General features: G+C 34.6%; 1 protein-coding gene across 3 annotated transcripts in view; it reads left to right on the top strand.

Moving 5' to 3' along the window:
• The first annotated feature begins 6,061 nt into the window (after positions 1-6,061).
• Positions 6,062-21,017, top strand: part of LOC138713110 (phosphatidylinositol-3,5-bisphosphate 3-phosphatase MTMR3) — a 67,124-nt gene continuing 52,168 nt past the window's right edge. Inside the window, exons 1-2 of one of the 3 annotated variants that reach the window (XM_069844889.1) lie at positions 6,062-6,563; positions 7,097-7,423. In XM_069844889.1, the coding sequence (XP_069700990.1) occupies positions 7,116-7,423 (308 nt within the window). In that variant the 5' untranslated portion in view covers positions 6,062-6,563; positions 7,097-7,115. The remainder of the gene's footprint in view (positions 6,564-7,096; positions 7,424-21,017) is intronic. The other 2 variants (XM_069844888.1, XM_069844890.1) reach the window with 2 other exon arrangements.

Here is a 21,017-nt window from a genome sequence, read left to right as displayed (position 1 = left end):
AACAAGAAATAAAAGTTTACGCCCTATATAATTAGTTGAACTACATGAAACGAATAAAATCAGCTGTGTTGCAAATTGAATTAATTAAAATGTGTAGTCACGTTAAGGCGCACAGTATCATCATGATTCGTGTCCACAAACAATCCACAATTTTACCAGAAATGAACACATTCACCATCATGCTATACTTAAGAAAAAAGTCTAATTTGCATCTGTTTGGACACAAAAGTTCTCTTTTTGAAAAATGTTTCTATTACAATGACAGACTTCTATTTAATAAATTACTCACTTAAATAAAGATGTTAAATTCAAAAAAGAATTAAAGAAATTTCTTATGGATGGTTGGTTTTATTCAGTACAAGAATATCTTCAATATTAGTTTTTACAGTAAAATTAGTAAACTTCGTTAAGTTGTACTGGTATGTATATATTTATTCATACTGTAGTAGATAATAAAGATTTCATAGATAATCTAAATGTGAGTATAATTTAACTGTTAGTTTTAGGTTTACTGTGTGAAGATTTGATAATTTTGTTTTGCTTTAATTTATACATGTGACATTTTCTTTACTTCTACTGTATACGTAGGTTTATATTAATGCAATGCATAAGGAAATGTGCTACACTGAGTTTTGGTCAATTTTGGTCATTTTCTTTATTTTTTTTAATATGGTGCCAATAAGTTTACAGTTTCTTGGGAAATACTGTAGTGAAAATTTCACTGAGAAATCTTCATTCTAAGTTAGAAATTCAATTTATCTCATTTAAGTGGTTATATTCAGAATGCATATTATAAACTTTAAAGTGATTTTTACCTGGTGATATATATGGTTTTCCCTCAAACCATTAAGAGCAAATGCTGGGTAACTTTCGGTACTCCTGGTTGGGGTTTTTTCCAGGATTTTCCCTCAACCAATTGAAGCAGAATTGCTGAGTAGCTTTCGGCATTGGACTCGGACTCATTTCGCCTTCATTAATTCACATATCATCATCATCATCATCATCATCATCATCAGGGAACGGATTTATATGGACTAAAAATATATGAAATATGTAAATATATATGTAGTTATTTTTACCAAAATATGGAATTAAATATGGATTTTTACCAAAATATGGAATTAAATATGGACTTAAAATTATAAAAAAATGACTATGTACGTTAAATATTGGTACATTTTAATCAAACTAAACAAAAAATATAATGGACGTACCTTATCTTCCAATGTAGTTTCAACAAAACACAATTTTTATTGTCTGTTACCATAACAATAGGTTACAAACATTTCTTTCAAGTGCTGAAAAGTGAATCTTCTTCTATTGTCTCTGAGGATAGATTTATACTGACTAAAAGAGCGTTCGACGTCACAAGAAGTAACTGGTACATAATTCAATTTCACAATGTCTGCTGGGGATAAGTCCAAGTTAATCTTCACTGTTGATTCACCACTCATCACAGCAACAACCTTTTGTAGTTCTTCATATCCAGGGTTTTTTGAAAGTACAGTGTCCACCTTAGCTCTTACTGCATCTGCAACTTTACCTCTACCACGATTCAGTTGTTCCACAGTACTATTTATAACTTCAAAACTTTCAGATAGTGAAAGGTGCCTATTTTGGAGACTTTTGAGCGTTTTTATGATGCATGAAAATGTATGCTGAATGTGAGCTAAGTCATTCTTCACACTTATGTCACAGGTAACTGTTTTCGCAGTATCAATTGAGACTGCATCTTCAGAGTCCAATGCAAGGAGAACATTGTTAATAGAGTCTATATGTTCGGCATAATATTCAACTGCTTCTAGCCATGTACCCCATCTAGTTAAAATTGGCTTTGGTGGCAATGGAATTTCAGGGTACATTTCTTTCAACACGTTAACTCTACTGGGAGCTTTGAGAAATACTTTTTTCACTGATGAAATCAACAAATCTACTTTAGGGAAATTGTCTCTGACCACTTCTGCCACACGATGAAATGCATGCGCCACACAAGTAAAATGAGTCAATTTAGGATATACAACAGATAATGCTTGTCCAGCTTTGACCATATAAGGGGCAGCATCGCTAATAAAGAATAACACATTATCGTACATAATACCCTTTGGCCACAGGATACCCATAGCTTCGTTGAACAGTTTAACTATAGTTTTGTTATTGCACTTTTCTAGAACATCACAATGTAAAAGAATTCGTTCAGAATATTGTTCACTTAACAAACCGATAACTACATTACCAACAAGTCTACCTTCTTTGTCGGGAGTCTCATCAATGGAAACCCAAATTGAACTATCTTTAATTTCATCTCTTATCTTCTGTATTGTCTCATCGTAGATGGATGGAGCATACGTCTTCCTAAGTGTTGACTCATCCGGGATTGTATGTTGAGTATATTTTTCAAGGAATTCCCTGAAGACCTTATTCTTTAGTTTGTAGAGAGGAATATCAGCAGAGATGAGAGAACGGCACAGGTCGATGTTAAACTCAGATCTTACATTCGATGTTGTTGGTTGTGTTAAAAACAATTGTCTCTGCTTGGAATTTAGTTGTTTGTTGGCCTGATGTTTACTAGTTGTAATGTGTTGTTGCACCAGGAACTTTTGTGTAGATGATACTGCACACTGACACAAATTACAAAATAATATTTTATTGTCAGTTGATAAACCATCTTCTTTAAATTCTGAAATGTAACTTGTTAGTTTTGATTTTAAATTGACTGAATGACGTACTTTTGGCATATTTACCGTCTTTATAGTATGATTTACAAAACTGAACCTATGTGTACTCTGACTGGCATTTAACTGTTGAGCTGCACAACTGAAGTCTGTTAAAAATTTTAAATTAAATTAATACAGTTTTGTAACTTACTTTCCCATTGTTGATAGGACTGCTAATTTTCAAATAACTCTGATGTTAAAGGGATTACTGAACATGTGTTTAAATCTCTATTGTTGAAATGTATTTTTAAAAGTTAATGGAATTTTGTTTTGTTTTATTGTTAAACCTAATATAATATGGACTGTTTTATATGAAATATGGAAAATATATGGAAATTAACGAAAATATGTACTAAACTCTAAAATATGGAAAAATATGGAAAATAAAAGTAGGATTTTTCAACCCTACACATTGTGAAACATAAAGATAATGCAAAATATAAATTATATTAGCTTTATAAGTAAATATGTATTTACATATAAATCCTTTCCCTGATCATCATCATCATCATCATCATCATCATCATCATCATCATCATCCATATCGTAGTTCAGATTAAGTTCAGGGTGCAGCATGCTGTACTTATACAAGAGTGTGGCCATTTGGCTACAAGTATCGTTCACAAAACAGGAGTGAAGCACAATAAGCCTCTTACTACAGTGTAGGCCTAAGCCTTCAGGTCCCTCATCCGTAAGAGAGAAAAAAATCTTTTGGTGCTGGATCCTAGATTTATTTCAGTAGCATTATCAGTATCACCTTCATGTCACTCAGTTGATAGATAACTATAGCAGTTGATAAAGTATCGTAAAATAACTAAAAACATAATGGAAATATGCAAACGCATTCATAGCAGGTCTGTACATGAAATGCTGCATTCATGTACACCAGTGTTCCGCAACCGGTGTGCCTCCACAAGGTGAAAGGTGTGACGCGAACTTTTACCTATTATTGTAAGAAATTAATAAAATTAATTAAAATTAAATTCCTCTCTCTGCTGACATAGTTAACCGCCCAGATAGTGACATGGCCAATGACATCCAAGACATCATGAAGGAGAAAATAAAGAGCAGTCAGAAGTTCTCACTTCAGATCGACGAGTCCGCCAATATTAGCGGTCAAGCATAACTTCTTTCCTACATTCGGTACATTGATGGGGATGTAATAACAATTTTCTTTTTTTTGCAAACTGTCCGAGCGAGCAACCGGTGAAGAAATGTTTCGTGCAACTAATGAATATGTGGTCCGTAATGAATTAACATGGGAGGATTGCGTTAGTGTTTTAGAGATGGAGCCACTTCTATGACAGACCGAGTGAAAGAATTCATGGCTAAAGTACGTGAAGCAGGCCTATATCATAATCATTGTCTCATTCACCGTGAAGCCATTGTTTTGCCATTTCCTCTGAACATTATGATGGACGAAGTAATAAAAGTCGTGAACTTCATCAAATCAAGGTGATAGTGCATCTCCCTGCTTTAGCCCGCAATGAATTGGAAAAGCATCAGATAGAAACTGACCTATACGGACTCTGCTGTATGTTTCACTGAGACACATTTTAATTAATCGAACTAGTTTCTTGGGAGTACCAAATTCAATAAGAATATCATATAATACTTCCCTCTTAACCGAGTCATATGCCTTTTTGAAATCTATGAATAACTGATGTACTGTATCCTTATACTCCCATTTTTTCTCCATTATCTGTCGAATACAAAAAATCTGATCAATAGTCGATCTATTAATAATAATAATAATAATAATAATAATAATAATAATAATAATAATAATAATAATAATAATAATAATAATAATAATAATAGTAAATATCATTACATTACGTAATTATATTAGGAGAGTCACATATATTTTTGAGGGGATTAACATTTTGGTGTGCCGTGTTGAGTCTAGACCTGTCTAGGGTGTGCCGTGAGCAGAAAAAGGTTGTGGAACACTGATGTACACATATGATTATTATTATTATTAAGAAAGTGGTGAATTTGTACGTCATGTAGTAAAGTTTTTTTTCCCCCCCTTTGTACGGAGCAGGGACCCGAAGGCTTATACTGCAGCTTGAGGCTTATTGTGCTTACCACTCCTATTCTCTGAATGACTGAGTAGCCGAATGGCCGCGCTCTTGTACATGCACAGCACTCCACACCGTGAACTTAACCCAGGTTATTGTATGGATGATGAGGATAATATCCACACATATATGTATTATATATATATATATATATATATATATATATATATATATATAATACATATTATGTAAATTGATGATGACGAAATTGATCCGAGATTCAACGCCGAAAATTACCCAGCAATTCTGCTTCAATTGGTTGAGAGAAAACCCAGAAAAAAACCTCAACCAGGTAATTTGTCCCAACCAGGATTTGAACCTGAGCCCACTCGTTTCATAGCCGGATGTGCTGACCATTACTCCACAGCCACAGCGGTGGACGTGCAGTACAGTTAAAAAAAAAATAAAAATAATTTGAATTTTAAAACTTACTATGAACCATATACGGGGTTGACGTTAGATATGTGTTGCGTTATTTCGTGATAAAATAAAACTGAGACGTGGCATAACTTTACAAATATAATACATAAGTATCTGGAAAAGTAAATAATCAAATTTTGGTAAGGTCGAAGATCGGCCTCGGGGTGCAGTGTAAGACTTCGGGTCCCTCCTCCGTACAAGAGAAAAAAAAAAGGTCGAAGGTCAGGGACAGATTAGGTTTGGTTTGTTGAGATTTTAATATGCCTTGCATGTATGATTTTCGTTAGATAGGCCTCCCTTCGATTGCTCAGTCATTACCACAATGACCTTGAATAAAACCATGACCTCTATAATTTAATATAGATTCCACAGCATCGTGCTTCGCAGTAATAACAGATCGTAAACGTCACGCATAATGCCTTTTTGAATGAAACCACGTGCCGGTGACATGTTGATTCATAGATTAATTATGCATTTAGGCCTACATATACTATAATTTCCATTCCCATTTTCAAGGCGTATTTTATATTATGATACAGTTGCAACATGATTTTAAAATAGTTCCTTCTACTCTTAAAAATAATCTCAATTAATAGATATGGCACATACTTTTTCAATGAAAAGCGTGAACGGCTGAAATTCTTAGAAGATATAAACCTAACACAATAAAAATATAATAAAATTAATGGATATAATTATGAGAATATCGATTTTTAAATAGGCCACGGGTGTGTCATTTAACAGAAGGGGCACGCCTACACCCCCCTTTTGGATATGGTCCAATATGTTTACTGTATTATTTTGTTCTGCCTCCAGAGGGCCAAAAGGTCGCCATAATCAGCTGACGTCATGTTTGTCCGCCATTACGACAACTTTCTATACGGAATCAGCTGTGAGAAGTCTTAGAATGAGATTTTCTTTTAGTTTACATTAATACGTTTATAAATTCTCGAAAATAATGCATAATTATATGTGAAAGAAAACCTGCTATATTTCGTTTCGAAATCAGTAAGTCCATTTCTAATGCATAGATTAAGTGATTTTGACGTTTCACAATATGTAGGCCATCGGTAAATCCTTGAAATCTATTTTGATGTTTTTAATATATTATATAAACGGTTGTAATTAAGTTACAGAATTGTTAATTAGAGTTGTTTTTCGTCGTGAGAACAGTCAATGTACATGTATTCGCTAACGCAAAACTGTAGTTTGGTTTTCCATCAAGAGTAGGCGTGTCATGCGAAATCGTAATGGCAATCTGGAATAAACGATTGAGAGGTGACTTTCTATAAGAAAAGAATACGTATTTTTTGTGTGCGAGAGAGAAAATCATCCATTGAGTAACGTAAGTACTGCTTTACTTTAAAAATTAAAATACCGGTTTTTATAAATTTGTTAAGAAAATTAGTTACAATAATATATTGACGTTTTTTTTATACCGTATCCACTATCGTGGCGAGATCGATCCATTAGTGGCATTGGTGTATTGTTGTCTGATTTTACAATTTACTCATGAAATTTTGAACATTTTCGTGCCGTCCTTAGCCTTCTAGAAAGTGCTGGTGATAATTATGTCCTTGAACTTAAACTGTGATAACACAAGATTGTTGGATGGATATTGCACTATCAGCAGACGTGGGAGATTAGCAGATTTATTGTAAACAACTTAGGCCTAGTGTTATAAGTTTTAAGCTTTTTACAGGTTGATTGGTAACAATCAGTAATTGGTATGAAAATTAGGTACCGGCAAAATGAAATTGTAGAAGAGTTATTGTTATTTCTTCTGACCATGAATTGGGTGGCCTAAGGGAAGGTCAGAGCAAGAGAAGAGAACCCAGTGTATGAATGTGGGGCTAACTGGAACTGAACTCTTTGCAGGGTAGTGTAAGGTGCCAATATGGATGGCAGTTCCGAACAGCCATCGAGTCTTCAGTCAATTTGTCATGTTCGAGCTTGCGAGCTGTTTCCAAAACGAAATCTTCAAGTCGAGGATGCACATCTGAGTGTGCCATTTGTACCTGTTTGTGGTGAAGGTGTTGAGTTCCTCGGACGCACTGCTGATGGCATCTTGGCGCTGTCCAACTACCGGCTCCATCTGCTGCTGAAAGACACATACTACAGTATACCTCTAGGACTAATAGAGCTCATCGAAGTTAAGGACATTTTCTATCTTCATGTTGGCTGCAAGGATGCGCGTTCACTCAGGTTAGGAAAATGTTGTTATAATTGAAGGTATTAGCACAGTCTATTATATACAGTCGCGAAGCTCAATATGTAGTAAAAATGCAAACATGGGTAGTTGCCCATCACTAGGATCGCTACTATCGCCTCATCATCGCAGATCTCTCTCCTAGCAGCCGACAAAATATGTTAACACTTTCGTTGTGTTCTTTTGGAAAAATTAACACCTTCCTTCCAGTATTGAAATATTAAATGCATAAAGTTAATTTGTTATTTTATTAATTATATTAAATTCCACCATAAACTCGAAGATACCTGCAAGAAATAAGTTAATATAATTTTTGTTTGTGCAAAACGAACTGAAATTTACTATAATAGCTTCACTCATTCAAGATTATAGCGATAGCGATAATTAACTATGAAACCAATAAATATTAATTTGCATTTCCCTTTGCAACAATAATAATGGAAATATGAATTAAAGGAGTAACTTACGTGTACCGGTACTTGTAGTGTAGGCTTACGTAGTTAAAGTGAGATGAGGTTAAGCAATAATAATCACACCAGAATTGGAAATAAAACGTGATCAATAAATTTTATTGTAACAGACTTTTTCTATGTCTCTAGTAAAGTAACAAGTAAAAATAACAACAAAATTAACAGCTATAATTAAAAACATATTTTTTTGAAAAAAAAAAAAAAAGTAGGCCTAAGCAATAATAATCCCACCAGAATTGAAAATAAAACGTGATCAATAAATTTCATTAAAACAAACTTAATTTTTCTACGTCTTTAGTAAAATAACACATAAAAATGATAACAAAATTAATAGCTACAATTAAAAATATATCCTCTGAAAAAAAAAAGTAGACCTAACCTTTATTTCTCTGGAAATTTAGCAGCCTAAGTGACAGAACTTTAACCGGTATCTAATGTCCTTTCGGTTAGACTGAAACATTTCATTGTGAAATTTAAGGATATAATGTATTCTAACAGTCACAAAGAACTTCAAAATTAACAGTTTTGTTTCTGCACAGCATTCTTGTGGAAACCCAGGAACCTTTCTGAATCTTTTGGAAATCGGAAAAAGGATAACTCTGGCTCTTTCTCTTACTGTTGCTACAATTTATAGCAATACAAACGTCTCCTGTCCCATATTATTATTCCAATTATTATATTTTAGCCATTAACATTTTCATTACAACCAATAACGAACATTTCACAAGCATCAATGTGAAATATGCAACGAGCTAGCATGCAATAGAAATACGATACAGTCCAAAGTCGACCATGGACAGTCTATTGTTTCTAGTTGCTAACCGCTTGGAGCGCTTTACCACGAGATTTGCAAAAAAACACCTCAAGCTTCGCGACTGTATATAGTAGACTGTGGTATTAGTGGATGGAGATATATTTTACAAATATTACCATAGACAAATAACACTTCCATCACAGTCTAGTATATACATACAGTCACGAAGCTTGAGTTGTGAGGGTGCTAGGAACAATAGACTGTGCCGGTACTATTTCGCATTGCCTGTAATGAGGCAATATTAGCGATCCTAGTGGTTAGCAACTATTTATGAATGCATATTTCCTGCTAGATAAATTAGATTATTATGGAATTAAAGGTGTTGCACACCAATGGTTTCACTCATATCTCATAGATAGGAAACAGAAAGTTGAAATCAATACAACTATGAAATCTACATCGACATGGGGAACTATTAATAACAGAGGAAATTCTCTTTAAAATATGTGACTGGTTCTCAGTCAATAAATTAGTAGCCTATTAAATTATAACAAAACTAACATAATTCAATTTAAATCCTGTCCAAATTCAACGTCGCAAATTACTAGCGCAATAATTAATAATAGATCCCTATTAGAAACAACAACACTCAAATTTCTTGGCTCAAAAATCGATAATGTGTTAAATTGGAAAAATCATATTAAAGAAATTACCCCCAAACTAAATTCAGCTTGTTTCGCTATTAGATCTATGCAAAAGATGGTAAATATCAATACCTTAAAAACAATATACTTTGCATACTTCCACTCGGTAATGAGTTTTGGAATAATATTCTGGGGAAACTCCACAGATAGTAACAATATATTTCTATTACAAAAAAGAGTAAGTTTAATTAGAATAATAGTAGGTGCCAAATCTAGGGAATCGTGTAGGACTATTTTCAAAAAACTACAAATAATGCCAATGGCTTGTCAGTATATCTTTTCATTAATAATCTTCCTCGTTTGTAATCGTGAAAACTTTGTAACTAATTCAACAGTTCATAGCATAAATACACGTCAAAAAAATGACTTTCATACTCCATCGGCAAGTCTATCATGCTATCATAAAGGAGTGCGTTATATGGCAGTAAAAATGTTTAATAGCCTCCCTATCGATATAAAAAATGAAACTCAAAACATAAAATTATTTAGGGCCAAATTAAAGAAGTACCTAATTTCTCACGCCTTCTATTCTGTAGGTGAATTCGTGACATTCAATAACACTTCATGAAATTGATACTAAAACTATGTGTTGTACTAGTAGACTATATTGTAAATCTCGTCTGTATATATTTCATCTAGACTGTGACTATAAATTAAGATTTTATAATAATATTAAGTTTTTTTGACTTGTTCCATATTCTAGCTGTAAGCATGTATGAATACCATGGAATGTTAATAAATACAATATTTACTACGTAACTTATTGAGCTTCGTGACTGTATATACTAGACTGTGCTTTCATCCATTAAAAAACGAGCTTACTTGTGTAACATATGTCCTTCATCCTCTCTGTATTTTTATAATCTATGATAAGACAAACTGAAATAAGGTGCTATGTCAGGGTTGCCATATACTTTGAAACTAAAACTGGGACATATAATTAAAACACTCGCTCATTGTGCAAAAATTTTTTTTAATTGGAATTAAAATACTACTTGCTTCTTTTTTCATAATCATGCCATTCATATTTCTCAGATTTACTTATAGCCTGCATGATGGATATCTTTGTACATACATGTAAAATTCAGAAGATGTCATGTTCAAATTGTAGTGGCACTGTAATATGCTTTCTATAGTGTCATTGCTTAACAGATTTCTTTCATCAGTCCATTGTGCTGCCATCAGAGAAAATTTGCGTTCAAGATTTGAATTTTGAGGAGGCACAGCAAAAATATGCTGACAGTATGGTTTACAGTCTCAAAAATTTAAGCCACTTGTCTTGAACTTTTCTGCTTTCCTATTCATAAACACCCAAGTTTGTACTCACAAAGTTTTTCAAGGAAACTGATCAAACACTTCAGATTTTGAAAGCTGCAGTTTTTTTTTTTTAGGTAAGTCAATGTCTCTTCTATATCACTACTTAAAGTTTTCAACAAGTTCGGCTAAATCACACAATAGATATATTGTAGTAACCTTAAAATACAAAGACGCTTTAAACCAACCCAAAATCGGGACATATGACCATCCCGAACGAATTTGTCAGGACACTGGGACAGTGGACACAAAAGCAGTGACAATCACGGAAAACTGGGACGTATGGCAACCCTGTGCTGTTTGAAAGAACCTTACGTATCACCTATATTCACTAAGAAAATTCGATTTTCACAAAAATATTGCCTAACCCCTTCATCCACTTATCAGTGTCATGTGTTATCCTTCGTTTTCTTACACCATACGACCATGAAAGCCGCGACACACGAAAAAATCGTCTGATAACGTATCCAATGAGAAGCTAACACTGCAGTGTTGGTAGTACATTATTCACCATATTGGTATGTCATTTCCTTTCATATACTTAGTTAACAGTAAATAAGGACGAGTATTTTCCTTGGACCAAAAGTATAACGAAGGTTCATGTAAATAAAGACTAGTGTTTTCCCTGCAAAGGGACGGGAGGCGAGGACAAGGTGAGGTTGGATTAGTTGAGGGGATAGTTAGATGACAGAATGAGAGATTTCCCTCCATCAATAATGCTACTGCTTTTCAAATGTTGGTAACATTATTTCTATGACTTCCACTACAGACCACCCTAATAGAATGCGTCTCGTGTAGCCTGTAATAACGCTTTTAATGGACGCTTATCCTAGTTTGCTTATACAGTGAAATCTCTCCTTACGGACACCTCAAAGATACGGACACTCACATAGGGACAGATTTTTATGTCTCAACTGAAATAATATAGAAATAATGATAAATTTAGCTCTCATTTACGAACACTCTCAGACACGGACACGGACAGCTGTTTCACAGTCATAAAGCTTGTTTTACCTCATGACACGGACAGAACTTTGATTTCAAGACCTAATGTGTTACAAAAAATGGAAAATTTAGTTTTGAAAACAGTGAAGAAATTCCTTAACATGAAGGAAGACAATAAAGATCTCGTAGGCTACCACTAGCCCAGCCGGCTACCCCTTGTTAGGTGGAAGCGGGTGGATAAACAAAGTCATAAAATTTAACCTGTTTGATGTGTCCAAGGTCTCTGCGATCATGAAATTGTATTCGACACATGATAGGGTTAGTAGGATTACTCTCTTCACTTCAATCAGTTGTTCTGTTTCGAGAGACATGGCACCTGAACGTAAAGGTTACATTGAACACTGTAAATTATAGTACTGCATAACTGTAGACCTTGAATTACTGTATTTTCCTTTTTCGGTCTTATCTACTGTAGTTCAAAGTTGCAAAGAATTTACTGTAGTATACTGTGTTTAGAATTAAACTACAGTAGGCCTAATACATTTAATTTAAAGCGTGAAAAAATAGGCTACATAATGCATATTATAAATTTACAATTAGATTGGGGAGCCTCCCTCCCAATAAAGGACACCTCCCAGATGCGGACAGATTGTTATGTCCCTTCGATGTCCGTACATGAGAGGTTTTACTGAAATTGTTCTATAAAGGAAACTGTGGTACAGTGTTTAGTGTGGGCAGGTGGTCACACGTGTTCCTAAAGGAAGAATCTCTGTCAAGACAATCCAGGTAACCTCTTATATGCATTCTAGGCTCGGATATTGACTTCCTTAATTACGGTGCAAGAAAATTAAGTGTAATCTTTTCATGTTATCGATAAGGTAGCCTAGTTATTTAGTTCAAGCTGTACCCGTAAAGATATCCTACAACTCTTCCTCAAATGCCTGTATTCGTAGTTAAATTGAACTTGACAAACTGTTTGTTGCCGCAGAAAAGAATGCAAAGTTCTAATTGGCCTAATGTTGTCAAAGTTTGCACAAAAATCTCCACTTCCAGCATCTGTCAGTACGAAGATTTTGTAGGAGACATAGTGGATTCTCAAAAGAGAGACGAAATGTTAGCCCAAATTTCATAATGCTGCATTTTGCGTTACTTATTACTTACAAATAGCTTTTAGAGAACCCGGAGGTTCATTGCCGCCCTCACATAAGCCTGCTATCAGTCCTTGTCCTGAGCAAGATTAATCCAATCCCTAGTATCATATCCCAACTTCCTCAAATCCATTTTAATATTATTCTCCCGAGTGTGACATTGTACGGAGCAGAAACATGGACATTACAATGAAGTGAAGAGAAGCGAATAGAAGCATTTGCAATATGGATATAGAGAAGAATGGAGCGTGTGAAATGGACAGAGAGAATAAGAAATGAAGCTGTGTTGGAAAGAGTGGATGAAGGAAGAAAAACTCATCAGGAAGAGAAAAAAGGAATTGTTGGGTCACTGGCTGAGAAGAAACAGTCTCCTGAAGAATGCACTGGAAGGAATGGTAAACAGGATTTCATGGCAGAAGAAATTATCAGATGATAGACGACATTAAGGAATATGGATCATATGCAGTCACTAAAGAAAAGGCAGAAAATAGGAAAAATTTGAGAATGCTGGGTTTGCATTAAAAACGTGCCCTTGGGCACAAAATTATAAATAACTAAATGAATGAATGATTATAAATATTAGGGCCTGGATTTGAGTGACTTTGCATCTATTTTTTTTATGATACAAGGGCGATACTGTGTTGAAAATAAACATAGCGTATAACATTTTGAGTGAAATTAAAGCCTTTTTATATATATCCTTTTTTTGCTGTTTTTCTAGAATAGGATTTTTTGCAGTTTTTATGTAATTTTAAGGTTATTTTTAAGTAAAAATTAAGGTACTTATCATTTTTAGCTAGTTTTAACGCATTATTATCAAAATACAGTATTAGTGAAAATCAACTTCCAGAATCTTATATTTTGTTCAAACTTGGACTAGTCCAACTGCAAGGGTTCATTCCTATTGCCAACACGCGAGACAAAACTTTCCCTTTACAGGGTGTCAGGGTGTCGCTATCTGCTGTTTGGAGGTCTTACAACCCAGTCACTTTCCATTCTGCGTCTACGATTCAGTTTTTCACAGACTATATCTCAGTCAAGTGTTAAATCCTGCCGAAAGTAAAAACAAGTACTTCCGCAAAATTAAAAGAGTTTGTTTTGGAGTACGGTGATACTGTATTTTCAAGTGAGGGTAGTATTCTGTACTGTAAAATTTGTGGTGTGAAAATGGCAACAGAAAAGAGAGTCACCATCGACCAATATATAAATGGAGAAAAAAATAGCCGGGGTCTTGAAGCATAGGGAGAAAGAAAAATGCAACAGAGTGAGAAATAATTGTGTATGAAAATCAAAATAAAAGTAGTTTTAAGTTTTTTTTTCTTTGTATGTAATTTTTCATTGGTTTTAAGAACATAAAGTCATCATTTTTAGGTCATTAAAATCTGGGCCCTAATTGTTATTATTTTCTGATTTAGTAAGAAAAATGAAAACTGTGAACAGAATGTTCTGACAATCCAAATCATATGCAAAGAGATTGTGTTTACTATTGTAACTAGAGCTCCGTCCAGCGCCGTGGCGTCGTGGTCCAAGGCATCCTGCCTAGGACTCGCGTTACGGATGCACGCTGGTTCGAGTCCTCATGGGGGAAGAAATTTTCTCATGAAATTTCGGCCAGTGTATGGGACCAGTGCCCACCCAGCATCGTGATGCACCTGGGGAGCTATGATAGGTAGCAAAATCCGGTTGTGAAAGCCAGCTATAACAGCTGGGGGGATCATCGTGCTAACCACACGATACCTCCATTCTGGTTGGATGATCGTCCACCTCTGCTTCGGCATGTGGGCGTGAGGCCAGCAGCCGGCTGGTCGGTCTGAGCCCTTCATGGACTGTAGCACCACGGATTAACTAGAGCTCCGGAAATAAAAATTAGATCTAATATCCACAAAACCAAATAAATAACTTTGCTGACCTTGCTAGAGTTTATTATGAATGAATTTAGAACATAGCTAAAAATTAAATTGTGTTGTATATCCAATAATTCTTCCCTGAAGAGTGGACAAGAGGATATCTGAAGCCCGCTGGTAACCATTATTTCAATAGCTACAGCACATCCAAATATCATGGCATGATTCCAACAGTTATTTAAACTATTCAGAACTCTGGAAAAATGTGCCCTCAATATTGTGAAAAAGAAATGCATCCCTACGATTGGGTCATCTATTTTAAGATCCCACAATGCAAACAACAGTCCATTTCATCATAGCTGGCAAGCGTCGTTCTCAAAATTTCAACACTAAACTCGACTTCTGAAAACCAACAGTCCCGCTCTTCTAAATAATCATCATTATGCCTAACATTATGTATTGATTCTAATAATTATAATTTAATATCAGCTCGTTAGGCCTATTAATGAAAAACAGGTATACCTATATATAGCTATGCAGAGTAAAAATAGTATATGATTATGTCTTGTGACCAGAACATAGTACAAAATGGAAATATAAAAATTGGAAATTTATCCTTTGAAGAGGTGCAAAAATTCAAATATCTTGAATCAACAGCAAAAAATATAAACAACACTCGGGAAGAAATTAAACGCAGAATAAATATGGGAAATGCGTGCTATTATTTGGTTGAGAAGTTTTAGTCATCCAGTCTGCTGTCAAAAAAATCTGAAAGTTAGAATTTATAAAACAGTTACCCGGTATATTACTGGTTGTTCTGTATGGTTGTGAAACTTGGACTTTCACTTTGAGAGAGGAACAGAAGTTAAGATTGTTCGAGAATAAGGAGCTTAGGAAAATATTTGGGGCTAAGAGGGATGAAGTTACAGGAGAATGGAGAAAGTTACACAACGCAGAACTGCACGCATTGTATTCTTCACTTAACATAATTAGGAACATTAAATCCAGACGTTTGAGATGGACAGGACATGTAGCAGGTATGGGCGAATCCAGAAATGCATATAGAGTGTTAGTTGGAAGATCTGAGGGGGAAAAAACCTTTGGAGAGGCCAAGGCGTAGATGGGAGGATGATATATTAAAATGGATTTGAGGGAAGTGGGATATGATGATAGAGACTGGATTAATCTTGCTCAGGATAGGGACTGATGGCAGGCTTATGTGAGGGCTGCAATGAACCTCTGGGTTCCTTAAAAGCCATAAGTAAGTAAGTAACAATATACATGTTTTACATAATGTCAAAATGCAGTTCATATCACTGTTATAGTGTATTTTCTTAAACCATCATTTGAATGACATACAGAAATGAAATCATTTAATCTTGTTCTTCATCTGTTGGACGTTTCCGTTTGTACAGGTCTCCTGACTTAGCTTCCTCCAGACATTTCTATCCTCCCAAGATTTTTCACGGAACATAATTGTCCATTCCATTTCTTTTGCATTTAAGTTGTCTCTTATATGGTCCAACCATCTCATTCTTGGTCTTCCTAATATCCTCTTTCTATTCTCTATTCTCATCTCCAATGCTCTTCTTGGTAACCATCCTTTTAACCTGTCCGAATCATTGTAAACTCTTTTGCTTACTATAATATAATCTTGTATTGATCTAACACTACTCGATCTCTAATCTCGGTATTCCTCATTGTATCCTTTCTAGTCTTTCCTTCAATACTTCTTAATATTCTCATCTCTGATGCTTGCAGTCTACTTTTGTGCTTCTTTTTCAATACCCATGTTTTAACCACACAACTTAGTATAAGTACAACAGTCCAATAAAGCATCACTCATGAGGCAACTAAATCAGGAATTAAAGGGATAGGGTGGCTAGTTCTTTTGTCCCTTCATTGCATACATTGCTGACTAGTAACATATTACACTAATCAGACTTCAGATGTATACAAACAATATTATTCTTTCTCTGACGCATATCGTCAAATGAGATGAGATGTACTGCCTGATAACATATTGTAAATTTATTCCAACACAACAATGTAACTTTATTATCTCAACAATAGGATTTGCTCTACACACAGTAACTCAGTATTCGTTAGTGCACTCCACTGACGACAATGACAATTTACTTGGACTATTACGAACAACAATGAACTGTTAATCTTAACTAATATTTACAAAGCACTATTTACAACACAGAACGGTCAGTTTTCAGTTCACAGCTCGTTTGTCTTAGCTAGTTTTTCTAGCTCAGTCACTCGCGTTCACAGAATCTCGAACCCCAGACCTTCAGAGACGATCCGCTGAACTTCGAACTCAGGTCCCTCAACTACGGTCCACTGCACTCGAACTCCGGGTTTCAGGCTCCACAGTTACGGACACAACTCAAGTCGCGCTCTGGTCTCGAAGCTGGTTTCACTGCTACACAAGACTAACTCGCTTACTGTCCAAAACTGCTCTGTAACAACGCTGGCTTACTGACTGGCTGAATAAACTATGAATAAACTACTCAAGTTCGCTCGCGTTTCTTCTTTTATAACTAAACCATAGTTTCTGGAGAGTTCGCCAAAGATTCCACTCTTGAACAATATGGATTTCCACTTCGACGGGCTTCTGGACGATTCGGGAGAGTCCGTCCCCCCCTTCACTCCGCACGTAGCAGTTTGCTTCCATCCTCACTCGGCAGGTAGCAGATGCGCGCGCAACCTCCCCTCGCCGCGTTGCCGTAATACACCCCCTCTGCCCTCTCAGTATACAGATGCTCCCTGTACCAGCGTTTCGTTTGCCGCGCCCTATCGGACGCGTGTTCGAACCCCGGTGCAGCTGTCACAATATGTAACTTATCGGCCAGAACCTCAATCAGAGGTCTGCATATATATTTTGTTGTGATCAGTGATTTTTAACCAACTTCAAGCTACATCAGCATTTTAACAATAGAAATGCATATTAGATTCTGTTTTTATTCCTAATAATATTTTATACTTTCAAAATTTTGTCCAGAATTGAGATGGTTTTTGAAAAACTTATCTCTTATAGCTGTAATATAAATTTTCATTCATTCAGTGTTCTGCCCAAGGGCAGGTCTTTCACTGCAAACCCAGCTTTCTTCAATCTTTCTTTAAGATTCATTGTGTACTCCTAATTCTTTTGTGCTCGACCATGCCGAAATGTAGTAATTATACACCTGGTAGCAGCCCTTTAATGGACCTCATTAAAGTACACCTATTCATTAAAGTTCAGGTGTTCCACCAATCAGAAAACACCATTGTAGCAATATGAAAGTGCAAGTATCGATCATTCTCGGATATGAAATCGAAAGACAACTAGCGAAACGTCACGGAGGCTGGAAATCCAATACTGTCGCAGAAAGTTATGTTCTGTTACTATAATAATTAGCGTTAATTGTAAATAATAGTCAAATAAATTCAATTTGTCATCTCGTTTTTCAATGTCTAAATCAATTTCAAGGTTATATCAAGATTAATGTTTATTTTACTCTCTAGATTATATCAAGGTCAATGACATTTGTGTCTCGGAAAAAATCAATACTTTCGCGTCTGCGCACATCTCACAATTTACGTGATATTGCACAAGGTCAGTTCTGCTCCCCAGTCAGGTAAGAATAACATGAATACTTATGAATAATTTCAAGTAGAAATATGGTCGAGCATAAAAAGTCGTATGAAACTTGTCTATAATGGTAATTAAGACGCTCGTATGAAAATTATGAAACTCGCGCTCATTTCATAAACATACTCGAGTCTTAATTACTACCATTATAGGCTCGTTGCATAATGTACTATTAGTAAACCCTGTTTAAGACCTGCCACATTGATAAACCACAAGATAGTCTACAGAGGTCAGTTGACTGTCACTTGGTTTCGAAAAAGGATATCCGAAGTATCTAAATCTAATTTTATGGTAGGATATTCATATTCACAGAGGATGTGGACTGTGGTTTCCTCTGCTTGGAGCACTTTTTACGTATTGAACAATTTACTGGATCCGTATGTGCAAAGTGTTCATTGAGTTAGTAGTATACAGTTATAGTCCTGCAACCTTTTGTATCTTTTCTCTGTTCAAAGATAACAAAACCGTATGACCTTCATATCCTTTCGCCACTGCTGTCCAATGTTCAAGGTGCTTTCTATTTATCTAGTGCCTGATGATTCTTGGAATGTCTAATGAGGCTCCACAAGAGGATTCTAATCTGTGATCTTCAATTATTTATATATATGAATCGGTTTCAACTCGGTAATATAAATCTGAATGAAAACATTCGTCATTTTTTACATTACCAGTATGTTAACAGAGAAAAAGGATGCATATTATTTCAATTCTTGTAAACTGAGAGCAGTTGGATGTAGACTAGCAGCACAATAATTCCGAATAAAGTAAATGATTAAGTAAATAAATAAGTAATAAACAAGGAAATAAATAAATGACTAAATAAATAAACACACAAATACAACTCGTTCTTTTAACCCTGGAGCTGTAAATACATGCATGAAACTAAATTTTATTGGAGTCATGATTTTATAGCAGTTTGAATTTACAAATTCAGCATCTTACAGTATCTGTGTATTTCACATTTAGCATTTTAGAGCAACTTTTTAATGAAAACGTGGTTTTCTATCGTGGCAGGCAACCATGAGTAGTTATTTGTTCTACCTTTGCTGTGTTTTCATTCTGATCATATTTTATTATGAATGCTCACCCCCCAGGAGAGATAGTATCTTGACCTTAAAAACTGGCACTTAGTACTCTGTTTGGCTTTTAAATAATTGAAGGGGATGAGAATGAGATAGTCCAAAGCCACTTTTAACAAAAATGGTTTTATGTGCGACTTCATTTCTTACACATATGAGGAAGCTACTAATAAAATAATATAAAAATTACCCAACAAATGACAAAAGTATATGCTGAAGAAATTATGATACCGCTCCTAATAGCATTGGACTCTGAACTTTTAATATGTTCTCCTGTGTGGTTTTTAACTGTATCATTCTCACCCTCCCTTGAATTACTTTTTTTTTTGGCTGTTATTTATACTCACCGTAACATCTCTGGTCATATCGCGAGTTAATCTTTCGAGAGAAATCCGAAGGCTTATGAACTATTGTTGAGGCTGGTTCTATTGTTGTGAACAAGATGGCGTTTGCAGATATATCATTATTTGTGACAGGAGTGGAATACGTGTTCTGAAGGTACATTTATGTCTTCATCTAGGCCAGTGGTATTCAATCTTCTTTGCTAGCATACCCCCAAAATACATTTTGTTTAGTAACTCTAAACTACATTGCATTTAGCCTATATAAGAAATAACAAAAGACTATGATTGATGTTGTAAGCAAAATAAATTATTATTATTATTATTATTATTATTATTATTATTGTTATTATTATTATTATTATTATAAAATGACTTATCAATAATTCTTTTTATTCATTAAATGATTTTTATAGGTAGGGCGTGTTAATGAGTTTTAATAGAAATTACTACCGGTATATAAAATAATAGTGTTTGTTGTATTTGCGTTTCATTGTGTTTTATTGTAGGTATTTATTGTTAACCATGTCTATAGTAATGTATCGGTTATTCACCGCAAGAATGTAATAATAATGATGATGATAATAATAATAATAATAATAATATTATTATTATTATTATTATTATTATATTATTATTATCATTGTTACTGCCACTGCCTACTGCTACTACCAACACAGTTGTTGTCGTAATAATAATAATAATAATAATAATAATAATAATAATAATAATAATGAATTATGTAAAATATTATTGAAGCAAGGAGAAACAATAATTGATATTGTAAAAGAAAGTATGTAAACTACAATAATTATCAACAAGTATAATAAACTAAATATGTCGGCATTTTTACATAATAGTCAGTGCAATGCATATGTGTGGAGATAACCTCGTATACTCCTGGAGGTATGCGTAACATAGATTGAATACCACTGATCTAGGAAATATTAAAATTTTCACAGTTAGGTTAATTTTGAAAAGTAATGCATACATATATCTTTCAGCCCTAAAATATTTTCTAATGACATTTTCGATTGTAGCCCTAATTCTATAAGTAATAGGCTGATTTTTCCTAGATGTGTGGTGTTTATCACTTCGTCTTGTGTAAGAAATGTATTCAAGAAGAAAATGTATAAAGCAGATTTAAATTGTGATTCCCCCCCCCAATAGTGAACCATTCATTTTTAGTAAAAATATTGAATATATTCATAATTTCCTCTTGACTTGACTTGTAGATATTCAGTGCAGATAATTGTCTATCTATCAATTCAAGAAAGATTGCCGTACATAAGCAGTATCTCAGCAGCCACATATTCGGAATCATGGATGCTAAAACGTGTTTTTATATGGA

This window comes from Periplaneta americana, chromosome 14, assembly GCF_040183065.1.
Source record: "Periplaneta americana isolate PAMFEO1 chromosome 14, P.americana_PAMFEO1_priV1, whole genome shotgun sequence".
Lineage (NCBI taxonomy): Eukaryota > Metazoa > Arthropoda > Insecta > Blattodea > Blattidae > Periplaneta > Periplaneta americana.
The sequence above is the reverse complement of the archived record's forward strand: the minus strand, read 5'-3'. Positions and strand labels throughout refer to the sequence as shown.